Source organism: Nicotiana tabacum, chromosome 24 (assembly GCF_000715075.1).
Source record: "Nicotiana tabacum cultivar K326 chromosome 24, ASM71507v2, whole genome shotgun sequence".
NCBI classification, from domain to species: Eukaryota; Viridiplantae; Streptophyta; class Magnoliopsida; order Solanales; family Solanaceae; genus Nicotiana; species Nicotiana tabacum.
Genome location: NC_134103.1, coordinates 101,796,338 through 101,813,194, shown reverse-complemented (window position 1 = coordinate 101,813,194; position 16,857 = coordinate 101,796,338). Strand labels below are relative to the sequence as shown.

At 41.1% G+C, this 16,857-nt stretch overlaps 1 protein-coding gene across 1 annotated transcript; it reads right to left on the bottom strand.

Moving 5' to 3' along the window:
* Positions 1-8,502: 8,502 nt before the first annotated feature.
* Positions 8,503-12,025, bottom strand: LOC142178352 (uncharacterized). Its single transcript, XM_075247687.1, has 4 exons — positions 11,751-12,025; positions 11,424-11,568; positions 10,111-10,599; positions 8,503-8,838 (listed from the first exon to the last, which is right to left on the bottom strand). The coding sequence occupies exons 1-4, from the start codon at positions 12,023-12,025 to the stop codon at positions 8,503-8,505; spliced, it is 1,245 nt and encodes a 414-aa protein (XP_075103788.1).
* Between the last annotated feature and the right edge of the window lie 4,832 nt (positions 12,026-16,857).

Sequence of the window (16,857 nt, the reverse complement as noted above, 5' to 3'; positions counted from 1 at the left end):
GTCGGAGGCTGACTCCTCTGCTGAGATAGACCTCCATGACGATGAGGACACTGCCTCCACATATGACCAAGCTCCCTACACTCAAAACAACTTCCTGGTGCTGGCGGCGGAAATTGAAGAGAACCCCTGGCATCGGAATAACTGGTAGAAGAACCTGGCATGGAAGAGCCCTGAACAGGTGGAGCACGGGACGAACTCTGAACTAGAAGGGCACTAAGTGATGAGTGGCCCTGATGAGAACCATGGCCAGATGATGCACCGCGGTGAAATGGCCGAGCTGATTGAGCTTATCTGAAATGACGACCTCTACCATGCTGGAACTGACCCCCAAAAGGAGCACCGCTGAATCCACCCTGACCACAAGGCCTCTTGGCCTCTCTCTCAACCCTCTCCTGACCGCGAACCATCTCAATCTGCCGAGCAATGTCGACAACCTCATCAAAGGTAGCACCCGAAACCCGCTCCCTGGTCATGAGCAACTGTAGTTGATAAGTGAGGCCATAAATAAACCTCATAATCCTCTCTCTGTCCGTGGGAACCAACCAGATAGCATGACGAGCCAACTCAGAGAATCGCATCTCATACTGTGTCACGGACATATCACCCTGGCGAAGCCGCTCAAACTGTCTGCGTAGCTCCTCTCTGCGGATCAAGGCACAAACTTCTCCAAAAAAACCATGGAGAACTGCTTCCAAGTAAGGGGTGCTGCGCCAATAGGCCTACGCCTCTCGTAAGTCTCCCACCATCTGAGTGCAGCCCCAGAAAACTGAAAGGTAGTGAATGAGACCCCACAAGTCTCTAGAATACCAGTAGTACGGAGTATCCTTTGACACCTGTCCAAAAAGTCCTGAGCATCCTCTCTCTCTGTGCCATTGAAATGTGGTGGCTGGAGTCTCCCAAACCTCTCCAACCTACGCTGATCATCCTCAGGCATAGCAGGAACTATATATACCTGAGCAACTGCAATCGGCTGGGCTGGTGGTGCCTCCGGTGTCTAAAGTCCCTGAATAACCTGCTCGAGTGTGCGAGCGACGGGAGTCTGAGTGCCTCCCCTAGCCTGAGAAGGGGTTGCGGCCGTCGAAATAGAGACCGCCTGAGCAAGGCCGGTGCATGCTTTCAGAATCTGAGCTAGGGCCTCCTGAAGGCCTGAAATCACAATAGGCACAGGTAGTGCCTGAGCTGGTGCATCAACAACTGGAACCTGGTCTTGATCTGGGACAACCGGTGGATCTGCAGGTACTGCCCCAGCTATTGTACGGGCTGCACCTCTGCCCCTACTACGGCCTCTACCGCGGCCTCGGCCTCTCGCGGCCCTGGCTGGTGGTATTAGTGGCTGGCTCTCCTGACCGGTAGCACGAGTCCTCACCATCTGTGAGAGAATGAAACAACAGATGTTTAGTTACTAGAATCAATAGATTCGCACGACAAGAATTCAAGAATGTGGAGTTTCCTAAAGGTTCTGCAGCCTCTCGAAGATAAGTATAGACGTCTCCGTACCGATCCGCAAGACTCTACTTAACCCGCTCATGACTCGTGAGACCTGTGTAACCTAGGCTCTGATACCAATCTGTCACGACCCAAACTAACCCCTGTCGTGATGACGCCTATCGTGGAACTAAGCAAGACGACTCATTTCCAAAACAAACCGATATTTTTATTTCAAAGATAATTCCAATGTTAATTAACATAAAAACCTTCGTAAAGGAGTTCAAATCAAAATAAAAGTGCGGAAGAAAATGCCCGACATCGGGCTGTCACTAGTCATGAGCATCTACTACAAACTGTCTAACAATATCAAGGCTAACTCAGCCTGGAAAATGACTAAATACAACTAGAGGAAGATAAGAGGGAGAAGAGCAGGGGCTGTGATCGCCAAACAGCTACCTTGCTATCTCTAAGAAAATCTACAACCAGAACAATCAATAACCGCTACCGTGTCCAGCTACACCTGAATCTGCACACAAGGTGCAGGAGTAACGCGAGTACACCAATTCAGTAAGTAACAACAATAAATAAAGACTGAGCAATAATGATGAGCAATAAAGCATATAACATTCATATCGGAAAATCTCAGTAAAATACCACATGCTTTTAAAAGCAGGGTTTGAATCAAAATATCTCGTTTAATCCAGTTCCAGTAAAAATCACTTAGAGATATTTTTCAAAAGTTTTCAGACAGAGTAAGAATGCAAAGGTGAGCAAAAATTATGAAATCATAAACAACCTCTCGGGCAAAACATCACTCATATACAGCCCCTCGGGCAAACCTCACAGTCACTCGTGCCTCTCGGGCATACCTCACAATCACTCTTGCCACTCGGGCATACCTCGGGCATACCTCACAATCACTCATGCATCCCAGTCACTCAGCACTCGGCACTCGCACTCAGCACTCGCACTCAGTAGGTACCTGCTTTCACTGAGGGTGTGTACAGACTCCGGAGGGGCTCCTTCAGCCCAAGCGCTATAATCTGCACGGACAACTCACGTGCTATAATAATAAAGTATGCTGCAGGCGGGCAGCCCCGATCCACACTCATCCTCACAAATCAGGCCCTCGGCCTCACTCAGTCATAAACCTCTCAAGCCACTCGGGCATTTCAGTAAAACAGGGCATTCGGCCCAAAATATTTATATGCATCAAAATAGAGTCATAAAACTGAGTTATGCGCTAAACAAGTATAAACATGACTGAGTATAGATTTTCAATTGAAAACAATGAGAGGATAGTAAGAAGCCCCTAAGGGTCCAAACAGCACTGGCGCAAGGCCCAAATATGGCATTCAACCCAATTTACAGAAACTCTTTCTAAAACATATAAGTATCATATAGTTTCAACAAAATATGCAACTTTACAGTTGCTACGTGATGGACCAAGTCACCAATCCCCAACGGTGCACGCCCACATGCCCGTCACCTAGCATGTGCGGCACCTCAAAGTAGTAAAATGATACGAAATCCGGGGTTTCATACCCTCAGGACTAGATTTACAATCGTTACTTACCTCAAGCCGTGAAATTCTTATTTTGCAATGTCCTTTCCTCGTGAATTGGTCTCCAAACGCCTCGAATCTGGTCATAAATAATTTATTTTAGTCAATAAAATTCATTGGAATTAATCCCATAAGAAAATAATGATTTTCCATAAAAATCTGAAAATTAGCTCAAAAATCGCCCGTGGGGCCGACGCCTCGGAACTCGACAAAAGTTACAAAATCCGAAAGCCCATTCAATCACGAGTCTAACCATACCAATTTTACCAAAATCCGACCCCAACTCGGCCCTCAAATCTTCAATTCAAGAGGGTTTTAAAAATTTTCAACTCAATTCACCAATTAAATAATAAAAACAGCCATGGATTCGGGTAATTTAACCAATATTGAGTTAAGAATACTTACCCTGTTATTTTCTCTGAAAATCACCCAAAATCTCCTCAAATCCGAGCTCCAAATCGTCAAAAACTCAAAATGGGACGAAGTTCCATTTTCAGAACTTAAACTCTTTGTCCAGACATTTGCTCTACGCGATCGCGTACATCCCCATGCGATCGCGAAGAACAATTTCCATTGCCTAGATTTTACTCTACGCGATCGCGGATTTCCCACGCGATCGCGACGCACAACATCACAGACATACGCGATCGCGGAATACTCCACGCGATCGCAAAGAACAAAACGTGTGACTTCTACTCTGCTCCACTTACTCTACGCGAACGCGACCTTCGTCACACGTTCGCGAGTCATAAAATTCCAGAGGTGCGCGATCGCATCACGCTTCATGCGACCGCGAAGCACAAATTGCCACTGCCTCACATTAACCCTACGCGATCGCAGATATCCCCACGCGATCGCGTAGAACAAAAATCCTCACTGACCAACTAAGCCTATGCGATCGCAAACGCATTCACGCGATCGCGTAGAAGGAAAACATTATCAGATATCAGAAAATTTCAGCAGCTATACAAGTCCAAATTTTTGATCCATTAACCATCCAAAACTCACCCGAGCCCCTTGCGACCTCGACCAAATATACCAACAAGTCCTATAACATCATACGGACTTAGTCGAACCCTCGAACCACCTCAAACAATGCTAAAATCATGAATTACACCCCAATTCAAGCCTAATGAACTTTAAAATTTTTAATTTCTACAAACGACTCAGGAACCTATCAAATCACGTCCGATTGACCTCAATTTTTGCACACAAGTCATAAATAACATAACAGAGGTATTTTAATTTTCAGAATCGAATTCCGACCCCGATATCAAAAAGTCAACCCTCCGGTCAAACTTCTCAAAAATTAAACTTTCGGTATTTCAAGCCTAATTCTTCTACGGACTTCCAAATAATATTCTGAATACGCTCCTAAGCCCAAAATCACCATACAGAGCTATTGGAATTATCAGAATTCGAATCTGAGATTGTTTACATATAGGTCAACATCCGGTTGACCTTTCCAACTTAAGTTTCTACTTAAGAGACTATGTGTCTCAATTCACTCTGAAACCACTCCGGTCTCGAACCAACTAACCCGATATCACATAATATAGCTGAATAATACAAAAATAAATAGAAATGGGAAAAATGGGGCTACAACTCTCGAAACGACCGGCCGGTTCGTTACACACCGTTTGCAGGCGAACCCATTTTCTCAAACTTTTAACCATTTACACTAATACTACAAGAAAAATAAGTGCAAGCCTAAAAGTATTGTTAATAATTAAAGATAAAATAGTTATCAACTAATACCTTAGTCAATTGATAAATAAAATCAACAATCACTCAAATAATAACGCACTAGTCCAAATCTCATACTAAGACCATGGAGCATCTAACAGAGTAATATGAGTTTTACAGACGGGTATGAAAACCCCAAAGAAAAAGGAAATAACTAACACGAACTAGATAAAGCGGAAACGAAAGTCTCCACGAACAATATGGTGGCTCACCTCAGCAATAGGATCCACTCGAACAAACTCGTCAGCCACTAATTCTATCTCCCACAACGGCATTTGCATAGAGATGCATGTAAAAAGTGATACGTAAATATAACTCAATAAAATCCTCTACCCGACATTTTAAATACCTCTCGAATAAATGTTAGAAAATACAAATACACCCTAACAAAAAAGATATAATACTACGATCATTATATAATAACTTAATATACATGTATCAACAAAGTAAATAAGAATTAATCAACCATAGTGCACACTAAGGACTTGTCATAATTGCAATGAAAGAAATTAACCAACACATCTACGAGTCCACAACGGCACCACATGCCTCAAATATGTAACGTAGCATACACAATGGTCACTGAAGCATACACAATGCCCCAAATATGTCAAGAAGTATACACAATGCTCGAGTAATGTACAAAGGCACACAAAACGCCCCAACATCATGGCTTACAACCGTATGAAACTATCAAACTCAATACCATGACTCACAACCGTATTAAACTATCAAACGCAACATCATGGCTCATAATCATATCACGTCATCAAACAACTTATAAATATATATTTTTTTTTTGTATTTTTCATAAAATAATGTATTTGCGTTTAGTCTAAGACCACCGATTCTGCTAAGCGCACGCTTATCCCAACACATGAACCTGACAGAGAAAATAAATTTTCAAAACGAATTTTAGAAAAGCACGTATCAAAACTTAAAATCTCACTTACCTTGCTAACGGAAAGTTTTCAATCTTGCAACGTCTAGAACACCAACCAAACGGCCTCCAATGACCTCAATATTGAATAACACGTCCTAATTAGTCTTAGGTGAATAATTTTCATAATCTTAGGATAATTCAAATCAAAGTCAATCCGATCCAATTAATAACTAATTTGTACACAAACAAGGTCAACGGTAGTACTTCGAAAAGTACTGAAACAGTAGCTTCAGATGAACTTATATCATGACTTATACTCTATAATTAATTCACTTTATTATTGCATCATCATTACACCATAATTGATTCTTATATTTCATGTACTGTAGCAGTGTAAAGTAACGAATATTATAACAAATCATTAGATTCGATATTATAAAAAATCTTTAGAGGCTCAATCATCACTTCATCATTGCCACATCGCTATTATTATCTCTTACAATAAAGAAAGAATAGAAATTTGAATATGCATACACCAAAATTGCATTCTATAGCAGTAACTTTCAATAATCCTTACTATGCTATTATTATTATACCATCATTATAAGAATATAAATTATAACCCTACTACTCAACTTCATTAATATAATCTATGTTATTGCATGGGTTAGATGTATTACCCGTAATATAAATTTTATGGATTCAACATTTAGTTTTTTCGATTGCGCACCCATTACACTTTGGAATAATAAGTTCAAATTTATTTTAAATAGTAATTTTCTTATATCTATATCTATTTTTCATGTTAAAAATATTGGGATCAATTGAATCCATTGACTATATGCTACATCATACACTACTACTAGTTTTAATATACATATTTTGTTTAATCATATGAGATTTTACAACGACAAAAAGAAGAATAGGAATTTCAATGTGTGAAAATTTTGAAGACTGAACCAAACAAAAAAGAAATAAAAAAAGTACTTAATTAATACGCAAAAAAAAAATACCAGACACGCCTATCTCCCATGGGGCGTCTAGTTCTAGAAAAAAATAGAAGAAAAAATTAACAAGATTGACATAAGATTTGAACTCACGACCTCACCTAGAGAGATACACCCAATAACCATCATCATCATCATCAACAACAACAACAACAATAACCCAGTATAATCCCATTAGTGGAGTCTGGAGAGGGTAGTATGTACGCAGAACTTACCCCTACCCTGGGGTAGAGAGACTGTTTCCGATAGACCCTCGGCTCCCTCCCTCCAAGAACTCCCCACCATGTTGTTGGGGTGACTCGAACTCACAATCTCTTGGTTGGAAGTGGAGGGTGCTCACCATTAGAGCAACCCAATAACCATCACATTATATAATACTTGGAGCATGGGTGCACATACATATATTTTAAAAATATTTAAAAAATATAACATTACTATATACATGATTTTGGTTTATAATAAATAGGGTGTATACCTTTGCTATATGAGGTAAAGTTTCCTTAAAAATACCCTCTTTTACCAATCCTTGGGTCAGTATAACGTGCTCGCACAAAAAAATGGGCCTGGCCCACTATTTTTCATTTAATCTTTATTAAAGCTTAAGAAATTAGCCACTAGCCACTTATTTGGTACACTATTTTACGTATCACAATAGATTCTCTTCCACTAGCTTAGTGTTTAACCCAATATCAATAAACTAAATTAATTCTCCAATTCCCTAAATAATAAGTGTTTAAATTTATTTAGGATTATTACATTCTTCCCCACTTAAACAAGCGTTCGTTCTCGAATGAATTTGAAAGTTTACCTGACATCTCAAATAACTGTGGGTACTTTCTTCGCATGTCTACTTCAGACTCCCACGTCGCTTCCTCTGTGGGATAGTTGTGCCACAACACTTTCACTGAATCAACCTTCTTTGACCTCAATTGTCGTACTTGTCTATCAAGAATAACTATCAGACCTTCTTCATACGTTATGTTCTCATCAAGCTCCACATCCTCGGGATGAACCTTATGACTATCATCATGAATATATCTTCTAAGCATAGGCCCATGAAATATAGGATGGACCGTAGACAACCTCGGAGGCAAGGCAAGTCTATATGCCACCGATCTGATTCGATCTAAAATCTCATATGGACCAATATACCTTGGACTTAGCTTGCCTCTGCGCCCGAATCGCATGACTCTTTTCATATGGGACATCTTCAAAAAGATTTTTTTTCCTTTCATAAAGTCCAAATCACGATCTCTTTTATATACATAGGATTTTTGTCTACTTTGACCTGTCCGAAGTCATTCTCGTATCACTGCTACTTTCTCCAAAGATTGTTGAACCAAATTCAGACCCAATAGCTGTGTTTTACTAGGTTCAAACCATCCAACTGGTGAACGAAATTTACGACCATAAATGGCGCCATATGTATACTTGACTGGCAGGTGTTAATATAAGCAAACTCTGCTAACGGCAACTGATCATCCCAATTACCACCAAAATCAATCGCACAAGCTCTAAGCATGTCTTCTATGATCTGAATAACCCATTCGGACTGTCTGTCCATTTGTGGATGAAAGTTGTGCTCAACTCAACCTGAGAACCCAATGACTTCTTAAAGGACTACTAAAACTCAGCAGTAAATTGTGCACCCCAATATGATATTATAGAAATAGGTACACTATGAATATCTCACGGAGGTAAATATCTGCTAACTATTATGCAGTGTGAGTAACTCGATCCGATATAAAATGCGCAGACTTTGTGAGTTTGTCCCCGATCACCTATACTGAATCATATTTTCTAAAAGTATGTGGCAACCCAACTATAAAATTCATAGTAATCCTTTCCCATTTCCAATAAGGGATAATCAAATTCTACATCACACCGCCTGGTTTTTGGTGCTCATATTTCACTTGTTGACAATTTAAGCAACTAGTCACATGTTTCAAAATATCATACTTCATACCCTTCCGCCAGTATAATTCACGCAAGTCTTGATACATTTTCGTAGCACCTGGATGGATAGAGTATCGAGAGCTATGAACCTCTTCAATAATCAACTGCTTTACATCACCTACCATGGGAATACACAATCTACCATGCCTACGTAACACACCTTCACTATCAATAGCAAATGACTTAACACCGACATTTTGCACTCGATCTCGGAGTCTAGCAAGATGGAGATCTTCAAATTGACGAGCCATGACCTGTCTAACCAAGGATTATTGTGCTACCAAACCCGCAAGCAATCTGCCAGGAAATGTATGATCAATACGCACTCCCTAATTGGCCAATGCCTAAATATCCATAACCATAGGTCGTTCTTCAGCAGTAAATCGGGCTAAGCTACCCATAGACTTTCTACTCAAGGCGTCCGCCACCACATTCGGGATGATACAAAATAGTAAGATCATAGTCTTTAAGTAATTCTAACCAATGTCTCTGCCTCAGATTCAAATCTCTTTGCTTGAATATATATTGCAGAATCTTATGATTAGTATAGATTTCACACGGCTCACCATAAATATAGTGACGCCAGAACTTAAGTGCAAATACGGCCGCATCCAATTCCAAGTCATGAGTTGGATAATTCTTTTATGGTTCTTTAGCTGTCGAGAAGCATAAGCTCCTACTTTGCCATTACATCAACACACAACTCAAACCGACTCGATACGTATCACAATAAATAGTAAAATCGCATGTACTTGTAGGTAGTGTCAAAATCGGAGCTGTAGTCGATGAGGTCTTCAATTTTTGAAAACTTTCTTCACACTCATTTGACCACTGAAATGCAACACATTTCTGAGTCAATCGTATCAATGGAGTGGCTATCTTTGAGAAACCCTCAACAAACCTTCTATAATATCCGGCTAGGCCTAAGAAACTACGTATCTCTATGGGTAGTGGGTCGAGGCCAATCTCAAACTTCCTCTATCTTCTTTGGATCAACTTGAATCCCATCTCGTTACACCACATGTCCCAAAAAGGAAACTGTATCCAACCAAAATTCATACTTTGACAACTTGGCATAAAGTTTTTGCTCTCTAAGTGTCTGTAGCATAACACTCAGGTCTTGTTCATGTTCTGCCTCACTTCGAGAGTAGACCAAAATGTCATCAATAAATACAATCACAAAATAATCTAAGAATGGCTTGAATACCCTATTTATGAGGTCCATAAATATTGTGGGGGCATTAGTAAGCCCGAAGGACATCACCAAAATTTCAAAATGCCCGTACCTGGTCCGAAAAGCTATCTTGGAGATATCCTTGGCCTTAACTCTCAGCTGATGGTAACCCGATCACAGGACAATTTTGTAAAGGTGAGTAGCACCCTGTAGCTGGTGAAATAGACCATCAATACGTGGCAATGGATATTTATTCTTGATCGTCACCTTATTCAGCTGTCTGTAATCAATACACATTCTCATCGTGCCATCTTTCTTTTTCACAAATAACATATGCTTCCCACGGTGATACACTAGGCCTGATGAACTCCTTATCAAGTAGCTCTTGAAGTTGAACATTTAATTCTCTCAACTCAACTGGAGCCACAAGGTATGGAGGAATAGAGATAGGTTGAGTTCCTAGCATCAAATCAGTATTGAACTCAATTTCTCTCGACGAAGGCAGCCCGGGTAAATCTTCTGTAAACATATCAGCAAATTCTCGAACCACTGGAGCACTATCAATAGTAACATCCTCCAAGAGCGTATCATGAACGATAGCAATAAAACCCAAACCCTGATTATTAATCATTCGACGTGCTTTCACATAAGATATTATCTTCCCCTGAGTCACAAAAGTTATACCTTTCCACACTAAACATGGTTCTCCAGGAAAATCAAAACATATAAGCTTGGAATGACAATCAACTGAAGCATAACATGACGTTAATCGATCCATACCCATAATCACATCAAAGTTGGACATCAGCAACACTAGTAGATCAACTACGATGTCCCTGCCCTGAATACATAACACACAGTCTCTATAGACTCTATCCACAGATATAGTCTCCCCCACTGGGGTCACCATGATATATGGCACATTAAGAGACTCAGATCCTCGTTCTAAGTGTATGACAAACTATGGAAATACATATGAATACGTAGAACCAAGATTAATAAGAGCTTAGGCCCCATAAGAACCGATAGTGATAATACTTATGACTACTGCATTAGATGCCTCAGCATCCTGTCTGGACATAGAAAAGAATCTTGGCAGTCCACCCGCTCCCTGAGCAGTCTGTGCACCCTGTCAACCCTATCTACAAGCAACCTGCGGAGCGACTCTAGTTGGCTGAGTCTGAGTCTGTGTACCTATAAACGTTCTGTGCGGCTGTGGAGTAGCATGGCTAGTAGCAGAATTTCCTCTAGGACAATACTTAGCAATATGCCTTTTCTTATCACAAGTAAAACAAGCCCCATTTGCTCCAAAACAACGACCATTATGATTTCTACCACAATTCGCACACCTTGGATGTTGACCTGAATGATATGAGTTATTACCCTTGCTTTGTTTTTGCTGTTGTCCCTTTCTAGTTGGATAGGCACTCCTAGAAGACTGTACCACTGACTCTGACTAAGTAGGCCTAGACTACCCACAATTAAAACTACTCTTTCTCCCAGATGGAGCTCCACTAAACCCGCCGGCGCTATGACCCCTTTTACTTTCTCACTTGTTGATATGACTTACAACGGAGAGCAGTGTCAACTACCTCTTCGTAGGAACCACCTTGAACATCCCTAACCACCGGACCACGATAACGACGCTCAAGCCCATCTACGAACCTTCTCATGCTCATATGCAACCAGAAAAGGTGCATAATTGGCTAAGTTAGTGAACTTAGCCTCATACTCCGTAACTGTCATACTGCCTTGGCGAAATTGCTCGAACTGACGTCTCATGTCGTCTTGCTTGATCAGTAGAACAAACCTATCCATAAACAAAGCTGAAACCCCTGACTAAGTAATAGGTGGCAACCCTGCTCATCTACCTCTTTAAATTGAATTCCACCACGGCTTTACAGATCCTGAAAATAGAATAGTAGCAAAGTCCACCCCTCGAGTCTCCTTCAGTCCCAATGTAGTTATATCTTTTCACAATGGTGAATGAACTTTTGGGGCTTAATAGAACTATGTGCATCATCTAACTCTGGTGGTGTAAGATCTATGAAATTCTTAAGATCCCTAAACTGCCCTGTATTTGCAACTCGCTGAACGACTTCTGCTGAGGGGCCATCTGAGGAGCTGCAACATTTAGTTGAACCTGTGCTTGCGCCTGCGAAGTAGTCGGGGGAGCTGGAAGTCCACCATGAGTAGGAACTAATGCTTCTAACACATTCAACAACCTCACTACTGCATCTGTAAGTAGGGTTACTGTTACACCCCATGTTTTCGTACGTGATAGTATATCGTAAGTCAATTGATGTAAGATCAGAAATGAGATCATCTTTGAAAGTACATAAGGTAAGTTAATCATGTTACCTTGGAGGCTACAAATCTTTAAGATCATGGATAACAAGTACCAAGAGGGTTGGAAAGCTTAGAAGCTAAACAAATTGGGGAAAATAAGTTTCGTCGAAAGTCGACAAGTTCGGAATATTATAACATGTACTGTTAGGTTTAGACTTTGGTGATTAACATGATAAATAGGCTATGTTATGAGTTATTTTAGTATTATAATAGTCGTGTGTTATGTTTTGGAGTCAAGCGAGTTGTGGGATAAAAGTTGGCAGAGGTCATCACAAGTTACATTCATAATATGCTAAAAATTAGGTCAAATGTAGGTGAGTTTTTATCCCAATATTCTTGGAATTAAAGAATGAACCACATATAAAATTGAAGATCTACAAGTCTAGTTTCTAACACATTAAACCGAACGTCGATACGACATCGGAGTAGAGAGATATTCACATTTTTGCGAGACTGCACAAGCAGCTCCCAATGGGACCCACTTAGGCGGTGGGCGACCCTTGAACATTTTAAAGGGTTTGGGTGGCTCAGTTTTGGTCATTTTCGACCAAGGACAGTTCCCAAAATCTCTCAACACCTTTATAACAGTCCTCCATGGTTCCAAGTCGAATCCAAGGTGGTGTTTCCTAGACCTAACCTCAAAATTTTGCCTAAGTGAAGAAAAGAGTCTCTATGGTGTTGTGATGCCATTAAGGGTACTTGTAAGCTAAGGAAAGCTTTGGTTAAAGTTTGTTCTGATTATGTAAGGTATGTGTAACACCCTATTTCTTGGGCTTAATATTATATATGTATTGGTTATGTTATTTGGATGAAGAATTACAAGATAGAACTTGAAGTTGTATAAGAAGTTGTTGTCTCTTATTGGACTATTTTGGAGTTATGTATATGACTTTATATGGATGGAAACTATGCAAAGTAAGTTGGCTATGATATTGTTACTATGATTATGTTGGTTTACATGTCAATCTTGTTGAGAAAATTGGTAACTAGAAAAGAAATGGCTATAAAGCACTTGGAAGTTGTCCATATTGATATTATCTTGTGTTAGGCTATTTCGGGTAACTTTGAAATTGAGTACAAAGTTGAAAGTCCTTTAAAAGGTATTGGTTATTATACTGGATATATTACTATTTTAAAGAATGAATGATAATAGGGTTGAAGGATGCTAAAGGGATTCAATACGAGCTTCCCGCTCGTCGTGATATGTTGATGACTTGTTAATGAAATATTTTGTACCCTATTGTTGATGTTGTTCTTATTGTATTGCTCTGGTTTTTGTTGTTGGTATATGGTATTGGAGGAGGCCCTTGTTACAAGGAAGATGCTGCCCAAATTTACATAAACTTGCTACTAGTTTAAGTTGCGGACTTAGCCTTTACTTAGCACTGATTTTGAATCTCCTTATACTATGGTAGATTGAGTTGAGTTGTTTGAAGAATTGCTTGGAAGGTATTAAGGACTTAACGGAGTTAAGATATGTTAAGGCTATCCATTATTTCCTTTTGTCATGATCCATATGATACAACGACACGAGCAAATACGCATCCTCCACCTTCCTGGCCTCCACCTCTAGGACGACCCCTACCCACTTGACCTCCGCCTCTGGGCAGCCGTACGACTGGTGCGACAACTGGTGCTGTAATCATAGGATGATGACCCTGCTGTATTGCCTTGACCCGAAGTCTGGCACAAAACCTCTTCATATGACCAGGATCCCCTCACTCGTATCAATCCCTCGGGACGGAGGAGTGTTGACCTGAAGTCTGACCCTGATAGCCTGAATACCCACTGGAAGAACCCTGAATAATTGGTGGGCTATAGGAACTCTCTGACATGGCACTGAAATAGGGCCTCACTGGAGCACCCCGAGAATGTGGCGGTGCTGGATATGTGGGCCCGCTAGGCTGACCTCTCCCAAACTGACTTCTGCCCTAGATGGAGCACCATTGAACCCTCCAGAATAACAGAGCCGCTTGTCCCACGACATCTGTTCTTGGCTCCGCTGACGAACACCCTCGATCCTCCGAGCTATCTCCATAACTAGCTCATAAGAAGTTCCCATCTCAACCTCTCGGGCCATAGTGGCCTGGATACCAAAGTGAAAACCTGCAACAAACCTCCACACTCTCTCTGCATCGATGGGAAGTATCATCAGTGCATGGCGAGATAACTCAGAGAACCTCGCCTCATAGTCGGTCACTGACATCTGACCCTGCTGGAGCTGCTCGAACTGAAACCGCAACTCTTCCCTCTAGGAGGGTGGAAAATACCTATCCTGAAAAATACGTGTGAACTGGTCCCAAGTCAAGGGAAGAGAACCTGCTGGTCTGCCGATTAGATATGGCCGCCACCACCTACGGGCCCTGCCCTCCAGATGGAAAGTAGTAAAGTCCACCCCGTGGGACTCCATTATCCTCATGTTGTGCAGTTTGTCATACACCGAACAATAAAGTCCTGGGGATCCTAATGTCTCTCACCTCCAAAGACAGGAGGGTGTAGCCTGGTCCATCTGTCGAATAGCTTCTACGGCTCTCCGGCCGCAGCTAGTCTGGGCTCAAGTATAGCTGCTGACACTGGCTGGGCTCCGCCCACGGGTAGTGCACTTGAGGTTTGATATACGGCATTTGCATGCCCAGGAGCCTGAGCGGTAGGGGTCTGTTCTCCCACTCCCGCCTGAGATGTGGCTGGGTCTGCTGAAAATAGACCAGCTTGAGTCGTAGAATACTTGAACCACAACATACGACCCATGACCTCCTGGAATCCCGACGCGAAAATGAAATCTGCCGGGGCTGGCTCTGCTGCAGCCACCTCGCCCTGCTCGTCTGTCACGACCCCAATTTCCCTCCGTAGGATGTCATGATGGCACCTAGTCTCTAAGACTAGGTAAGCCTAACAATATTCGGAATAAGTGAATAATAAAACATAAGCTCAAATCTCGACATGCAATATAAATCAAACTGCGATTTCAAATAAATACATTTCCCAAAATCCGGTAGAAACAAGTCACAAGCTTCTAATAAAGATACTAAGTGTCTTTATACATCAAGTCTAAAGAGAATAAGGAAAACAATATAATAATGATAGAGGGGGACTCTAAGGTCTGCGAACGTTGGCATATATACCTAGAAGTCTCCATGCACGGTCCAACTCATTGATATCTCGACTGGTAGGAAGAACCTAGATCTGCACAAAAAATATGCAGATGTGTAGTATGAGTACACCACAACGGTACTCAGTAAGTTCCAAGCCTAATCTCGGTAGAGTAGTGACGAGGTCAAGTCAGGGCCCTACTGGTTTAAAAGGAAATTAAGGCAGAATAATAATATTTTGAAATGACTGAGAATTTAAAATAATAAAAAGTTTCAGAAAATATCAGCACATTAAATAGAGGTAAACAATAGAGGCACTCCCGAGGTACCGTCGCATAGTCCCACACATAAATATGCACGACAAAGGGGATCTCCCGAGTTACCGCCTCGTAGTCCCAAAGTAAATATGCAAGACAGGGGGGATCTCCCGAGTAAATACCTCGTAGTCCCAAAGTAAATATGCAGTACAGAGGGGGATCTCCCGAGTAAATGCCTCGTCGTCCCAAAGTAAATATACAGTACATGGGGATCTCCCGAGGAACCGCTTTGTAGTCCTAAAGTAAATATGCAGTACATGGGGATCTCCTGAGGAACCGCCTCGTAGTCCCAAGTAAATATGCAGTACAGGGGGATCTCCCGAGTAAATGCCTTATGGTCCCTAAGTAAATATGCAGTACATGGGAATCTCCCGAGTAAACACTTCGTAGTCCTAAAGTAAATATGCAGTACAAGGGGGATCTCCCGAGTAAATGCCTCGTAGTCCCAAAGTAAATATGTAGCAGGTAATCGAAGGGAAACACGAATTTCAGCAAGAATCTTATAGTTAAAAATTAATTCAAATCAAGTAAAGCAGGTAATTCAACTAAGCATGTTGCACAAATTGCAAGTAAGAGTTAAGGCACGTAGATATGCGATATTAGGCTAAACATGATCACTACATATGCTAAGGCAACTCAGTTAATGTATTTTAATAGAAGACAACTCCGTTAATATATTTTAAAAGATGACAAATCAACAAGAACCAAATTTTCCATAATCAGCCCGTGTACGCACTTGTCCCCTCGCGTACATGTCGCACACATACCACAAATTGTTACAACAGTACCGAATCCTAAGGGGATTTCCCCCACATAAGGTTAGGCAAGTCACTTACCTCCAATCTCGTTCAATCAATCGGTAAGAATGCCTTTCCCTTGACATTCAGACTCCGAATGGCCCAAATCTAGCCTAAAATAATTATATAACATGAATACAACTACAAGAAACTAATTTAAATCATAATTCACGACTTTAGCAAAGAATTGAAAAATTGCCCCAAAAAGTCGATCCGGGACCACGTCTCGGAATCGGGTAAAAGTCATAAAATACGAACACCCATTCGCTATCGAGTTCACACATACCAAAATTGGATACCAACTAAACCCTCAAATCAAACTCTCCGCCTTAAATACACACTAATTAGGTGAGAAAATAAATAGGGAAGCAAGATTATTGATCAAAAATAGGCACAAGGGACTTACCTCAAGTAATCCCTCAAAAATGCTCTAAAATATAGCCAAGACCCGAGCTCAAAATGTCCAAAATGATAAAAATCATGAAACCTTGATTTAATATAGTCTGGTCAGGCTTTCCGCTTTTGCGGACCAAATTATGCTTCTGCG

Excerpts from the sequence above, each read along its gene's own strand:
- LOC142178352 (XM_075247687.1), bottom strand. The coding sequence starts at position 12,025 with ATGGGGTGTAACAGTAACCCTACTTACAGATGCAGTAGTGAGGTTGTT. Across the intron at positions 10,600-11,423 it reads TTGCATATGAGCATGAGAAG|GGCAGGGACATCGTAGTTGA; the intron begins GTTCGTAGATGG and ends TTATGTATTCAG. Across the intron at positions 8,839-10,110 it reads AGGAGTTCATCAGGCCTAGT|GTCATGGCTCGTCAATTTGA; the intron begins GTATCACCGTGG and ends TTGGTTAGACAG.